The sequence below is a fragment of the Formica exsecta genome, unplaced genomic scaffold (assembly GCF_003651465.1).
Source record: "Formica exsecta isolate Colony F162 unplaced genomic scaffold, ASM365146v1 scaffold34, whole genome shotgun sequence".
NCBI classification, from domain to species: Eukaryota; Metazoa; Arthropoda; class Insecta; order Hymenoptera; family Formicidae; genus Formica; species Formica exsecta.
The window spans coordinates 10,550-16,874 of NW_021850653.1; the positions used below are offsets into that span (position 1 = coordinate 10,550).

Sequence of the window (6,325 nt, forward strand, 5' to 3'; positions counted from 1 at the left end):
AAGTCGAACATAGCCAAATGAAATATATATATATATATATATATATATATATATATATAAAATATTGCATGTAACAATATAAAAAATTTTCTTCTAGGAACAACTTGCGCAAAGCATGTTTGATCACATTCCAGTTGGTGTTGGATCTAAAGGAATTATACCAATGAATGCACGAGATTTAGAGGAGGCATTAGAAATGGGAATGGATTGGTCTTTGAGGGAAGGTGAGAGAAAAAATATTACAATGAAATTAAATAATATTAAACAAATTACTGATACAAAATATCATTAGGTTACATTTGGGCTGAAGATAAGGAACACTGCGAAGAATATGGAAGAATGCTTAATGCTGATCCATCAAAAGTATCAATGAGAGCTAAGAAACGTGGACTTCCTCAAGTATTGTATTTAACAGATACTTAAAAGATTATATTGTTTTTGAATATGTGTATATATATTACAATTATATCTTATGTTAGTTAGGTACATTAGGAGCTGGAAATCATTATGCAGAGATTCAGGTGGTAGATGAAATATATGATAAGTGGGCTGCATGTAAAATGGGTATCGAAGAAAAAGGCCAAATTTGTGTTATGATTCATTCAGGAAGCAGAGGATTTGGTCATCAAGTTGCTACAGGTTATTTTTTTACTTTTTCTATTAATTTATTTCTAGTTATATAAATTGCACATTTCTCGTTTCATATTATATAAAAGACTTGATATTTAGGAACTATCGCAAAAATTATATTATATTTTGTACATAGTAAAATAACATTTCAGATGCACTTGTGCAAATGGAAAAGGCTATGAAGCGAGATAACATAGAAACCAATGATAGGCAGCTAGCATGTGCTCATATTAAATCTCAAGAAGGCCAAGATTACTTAAAGGCGATGGCAGCTGCTGCTAATTTTGCTTGGGTTAACAGGAGTTCTATGACATTTCTTACTCGACAGGTACCAAAAAGATATCTATATGAAAATATTATCTAATAAAGAATTGCGAAATAGTATATAGTATGTTGTTTACAGGCATTTGCAAAACAATTCAACTCATCTCCTGATGACTTAGATATGCATGTTATTTATGATGTTTCTCACAATATTGCCAAAATAGAAGAACATATGGTTGATGGAAAACAAAAGACACTTTTAGTTCATAGAAAGGTAAATAATTATATAGTTACAATTGAATGATGACTTAATTTTGGTGCAGATGCAACAATAATGTAAACTGTTAAAATATAACATGATACTAATTTGTTGTTATATACTTGATAAATAAATATTCTGCTTGAAGGGATCAACAAGAGCGTTTCCACCACATCATCCTTTGATTCCTGTGGATTATCAGTTGACAGGCCAACCAGTTTTAATTGGTGGTACTATGGGGACCTGTAGTTACGTTCTAACTGGTACAGAACAGGGTATGAAAGAAACATTTGGATCAACGTGTCATGGTGCTGTAAGTACACACAGATTATATATCAATTTTTATTATGTTATTTTTATTAATCTGATTTTAATTTTATAAATATATATTATAGAAAACAATAATATGTGTGAAAAAACTGTTTTTATACAAAAAATATATATATTTTTACAGGGTCGTGCTCTTTCAAGAGCAAAATCACGTAGAAATTTAGATTATAAGCAAGTTCTGGAAAAATTGGAAGAGTTAGGCATATCGATTCGAGTTGCTTCACCGAAATTGGTTATGGAAGAAGCGCCGGAATCCTATAAAAATGTAACAGACGTTGTTAATACTTGCCACACAGCTGGAATCTCCAAGAAATGCATTAAGCTTCGACCAATTGCAGTCATTAAAGGATAATACACAAGAGAAAATATATTTTGATTGCTCTTTGGTCGATGACCAAATATTGCAGATATGTTTGCCAAGTGATATTTATTAAAGTTACGCGCGAATATATTAGGTAATTAATCTCACATTTTTTTTGCATGAAAATATTTGTATAATATTACATTTTTTGTATTAATTGTACAAAATACTATATTGTCACGCGGTAAAGTCATATAAACGTTAACATCACATTCTCTTTTTTTATCTGAAATAATATGGCTACACATACACATAATAATGTAGATTTACTGTGTAAAATGTATATCTAATGATCATTAAGATACATCTTTTTTATATATGGGTTACGAACGCAAAAAATTGTAATGAAATAAACCCAACATCACATTTATATAAATTATTGCATGTCATATATTTGTCATATAATAAGGTGGAAATAAAAGTATCATTAAAATTTTTAAAAATATTTCGTTAGCTTTTATTAGATAAAATGTACAATTATATCTATTTTCGCGATAAGAAAGCTATATTAGACTAATTCGTTGACTTTACACAGTAATTAAATTCGCAGTATTACATTAAACAAATCCTCCACGGACTAGAGAGAATAATACAGGAAAGATATATGAAGAAGAAAGGGGGAATAAGTTTTTTTTTTTTTAAATTGCAAATAGATAATGGAAGCAAACCATCACCATAAATAGTATATAAAATGTATATAAAATGACTCTATATAACAGTGATCTATTGTTTGAACCCTTAAAAAGAGAATATAAAGAGATGAAATAATAGTCTTTGGAGGAGTTGTATATAGAAATACAAAACCGACCAATAGGACGAATGGTCTGAGATGCATTCCATGAGGAGAAAGAGAAAATATTATAGAATTTATATTATTTATATAAAATATTAATTACTCTAAGAGACTTTTCTTATGATAAGTGATAATCAGGAGATGGTTCAGCTACAGATTCAGTAGTGAACAAGGGATTTGGGAACTCTGGTGGGTGTGGCAGTGGTCCAGCAGTCTTTGGCTGACGTCGATACGCCATAAGCCAGCATGACACAGCGATAGCTACGGCAACCAGTGCCAAAAGCGCCGTAATTATCAACGCTATGATAAAGCCGACCATAGAAACACAGATATCTTCTACTCTTTGTGCTGAAGGAGCTGAAAAAGATGGCAAAAAGGAAAGAAAACGATATTACTTCATTCTAATGCTATGCATCTAATCGTTGTAAATTCTCTACATATTTTGTACGCATTACCTTCAGCTGGATCTGCTGTATACCTCTCCTCTCTCCTTTCCAGAGTGAATATCAAATTTGATTGAATAGTTATCTCTTCACGAAGTTGACCTTCGAATCCATCGGATATACTTAAAGACGTGTCATTGATTTCGGAATCAACGTCTCTACGACGACGGCCGAAGGCGTTGTAACCGCGACAGTTCACCTACATTGGATGGAAAAGAGATCGATTTTTCATTATTTGGATATTGTTTTCCAGCTCGTACACTTGAAATGATGACTTGCAATTGAATTATAAATTCGCGAGTGCGAATACTTACAGGCTGACAACGTCCAAAGCACACGCGTATATTGCACTGGAATCTTATATTGTCGCTACTGGGAAACTTGAATGCGTTAAAACTAGCCATTAATGATTGAGTATCAGGATTTTGCTCCCACTCGCCGAATATCGTAGGATCCGTCGCGCAACCGTTCTCATCCGTTACGATGTACTCGTTCTCCAAATTATCCTCCATAGTTTTAGCGACACAATTTCGCGCAAATCCACCATAAATAGCTGCAATATTGTCCCATATATATTCATATTTTATCAAATAGCAAGAATAGAAAGTACTGAATGTAATAATAATAATGTGAAAGTCACGCATATATATTATTAAATATGAAATTCGATACTCACTTGAAGGTTGAACTTCTACTTGAAGCATTAGATTGTCTCCAATCTCGGCCGAATTAATTTCATTTCCATTCTGCGCGACTATTTTCATTATACATATAGGTGGTGGACCAGTGTTAGCGATTGTTCCAGCAGTCGTCAACATGGACACGTTGAAGCCAAGGGTAACGTTTTGTTCTCCAGTCTGGTATATACATTTGATATGATAGGCCTGTGCTTTGTAAGTCATCAACTTGGGATGTTTCTGTATGACGAGTACGAAGCTAGCTTGTCCCTAGAAGATAAATATAAATATAATTATAGAAAACATTTTTCAATGCAGCAAACAATTATTATATAATACTGGTCAACTAACATTCACGTGTATAAGTCCGCAATTGCCAAACGCAACTTTGAACGTTTCCGTCTTATGTTCAGTTTCGGCTGGTATCGAGACAACTCGTCTGCACTGTTCGTCTTTGCTGCGTCCTTTAACATACAATACCCCATCGAAATCTTGATCTTGCAAATGTATTACGACTTGTACTCCATCCGACAGGCAGCTTACATCCATTTCCGGCCTAGGGAAATCTGTTCGGCCGTCCTTTCTATCGTCTGAAAAGGAGATGTGCGTTAAAATGATTTTCCAGATAAACATTATCACACTGACTAATTCGTCATTATTTATGGCAAAAATGCTATGCTCGAGAAAAAAAGTATCAAAAAATTTATACATATATCAAATTTTGTAAATATTTTTGTAGATTAATGACCAAAATCATGTTTTCTTTTTCATAAATTCTTTACTTACAGCATTGTGTATATGGATTGCCTAAATAACCATTGATGCAGACGCATATAGCTTGATGTCTAGTGGCATTGCAAAGTGCATGTACGCCGCATTGTTGTTTTTTGCAGGGATCTTGGCAGGTTCGGGTAGTTTTATCGCAATATCTGTCATCGGCGCAATCATCGTTACGAGTGCACTCTATTATTTCAACTGAAATTTATCACAATGCATATTAATTATAGACGATATAGAGAACATTTCTCGATCAATATTTGTTTCAAAAAAATATAAACAACTAATTCTTACTCTGTCTGCAGTATCCACTGGCATCTATTCTATATCCGTACCGCGTCGGACACTCGCAACGACCATTTTCGTCTATGCTGAAACCCTTTTCCAGATCGCATACGCAATAGCCTTCTTCGTTTATCACCATGTTAGACTGTTTGCAAGGTATGCACTCATCGTTCTCATCTTTACCGAAACCAAACGAGCAGACGCAGTTGCCGTACTCATCGCGAATCTGACCTCTCGGACATAAGTTCGCTAAATAGGACGATTCGGAATTAATATCATGTTTTGAATATTAGTTTATAATTTAATATGTGTATGTTTTTAGCAATTTTTGATAATTACACAACGGATCACAGCGAACAACTGCATTTCCGCGGTATCCTGGGAGACATTCGCATATCATGGTCCTAATTGGGCTGGTGTCCAGGACTTTGCATTCGGCGTTAATGCCGCAGGGTTTAATCTCAGTACATGGATTGATGCATTGTCCATTGAAGCACGCGGTCTGAGACGGGCATTCATTATCCGCTTTGCATTTTTCTTTGACTGGCAAAAGGAGCGAGAAATTAAAATCAGAATACCAATCTTCTATTTATAAAAAAATAAAAATTTCTTTTCTTTACCTCTAGCACATCCTGATTTAACATCGCCGACGTAGCCGGGCGGACATGCGCATTCCACAACGTGATTGTAAACGTTACAATCCATGTTGCCGGTGCATGGATTTTGCGTGCAAGGATTTTCGCAACGATTATTGATGCAGGCTCTGTTCGTCGGACAGTCCGAATTGCTTTTGCATCCTAGCAGCACGCAGGAAACCCTCGGATTGCCGCCGAAACCAGGTGGACACTCGCAGATGGTCTTATGATTTATACCATGACATATTGCGTTCTTACCGCAGGAGGATGGCGAACACGTCGGCACGCAGTTGCGTTGGACACACGCGTGCGAACCGCTACAATCGTCATCCGTTCTACATCCTGCAACTGAATTTCAAAAGCATATTGTACAATAAACATCGACACGTAAATTCTACTCAAATTTTATCGACGTGAAGAAAAAATTCATGGTTTTTTTTTTTAAATAAACGGGAATATCTACCTTTCGTGCAGGCAATATCCGGATTTCCGTCATATCCCAGCGTACACGAACATATCGGTTTGTGATTGATGACATTGCAAACAGCGTTAGGTCCACACGCGCAAGGATCTCGGCATACCGCGTTGACGCAGGATCGTTCCGTTGAACAGTCATCGTCCTTGGTGCACTCGATCTTAAGGATCGGCTTGGTAGCCTGGCAGGTACCGCTGCCGCTGCTGACATATCCGTTGGGGCACACGCATACCATAGTGCGTATCGGGTACGTCGGCAGGACCTGACATTCGGATGGCTCCGAGCACGGCTGTATGACCGAGCACGGATCCTGACACTTGTCGCTGAGACAGGCAAGCCTGTCTGGACAGTCACTGTCTTCCCTACACTCGGGTCTTACTTCTGGTTGGCAATTGA

General features: G+C 36.1%; 2 protein-coding genes across 2 annotated transcripts in view; one reads left to right on the forward strand and one right to left on the reverse strand.

Moving 5' to 3' along the window:
- Positions 1–2,049, forward strand: part of LOC115238471 (tRNA-splicing ligase RtcB homolog) — a 3,455-nt gene extending 1,406 nt beyond the window's left edge. Inside the window, exons 5-11 of the mRNA XM_029812326.1 lie at positions 98–224; positions 293–399; positions 480–639; positions 783–958; positions 1,034–1,168; positions 1,302–1,466; positions 1,608–2,049. Of these exons, the coding sequence (XP_029668186.1) occupies positions 98–224; positions 293–399; positions 480–639; positions 783–958; positions 1,034–1,168; positions 1,302–1,466; positions 1,608–1,835 (1,098 nt within the window). The 3' untranslated portion in view covers positions 1,836–2,049. The remainder of the gene's footprint in view (positions 1–97; positions 225–292; positions 400–479; positions 640–782; positions 959–1,033; positions 1,169–1,301; positions 1,467–1,607) is intronic.
- Positions 2,050–2,282: 233 nt separating this feature from the next.
- Positions 2,283–6,325, reverse strand: part of LOC115238466 — a 75,246-nt gene continuing 71,203 nt past the window's right edge. The window contains 10 exon segments of the mRNA XM_029812320.1: positions 2,283–2,994; positions 3,093–3,279; positions 3,395–3,633; positions 3,757–4,027; positions 4,109–4,347; positions 4,544–4,732; positions 4,829–5,068; positions 5,159–5,362; positions 5,440–5,802; positions 5,918–6,301. Coding sequence (XP_029668180.1) covers positions 2,756–2,994; positions 3,093–3,279; positions 3,395–3,633; positions 3,757–4,027; positions 4,109–4,347; positions 4,544–4,732; positions 4,829–5,068; positions 5,159–5,362; positions 5,440–5,802; positions 5,918–6,301 — 2,555 coding nt within the window. The 3' untranslated portion in view covers positions 2,283–2,755.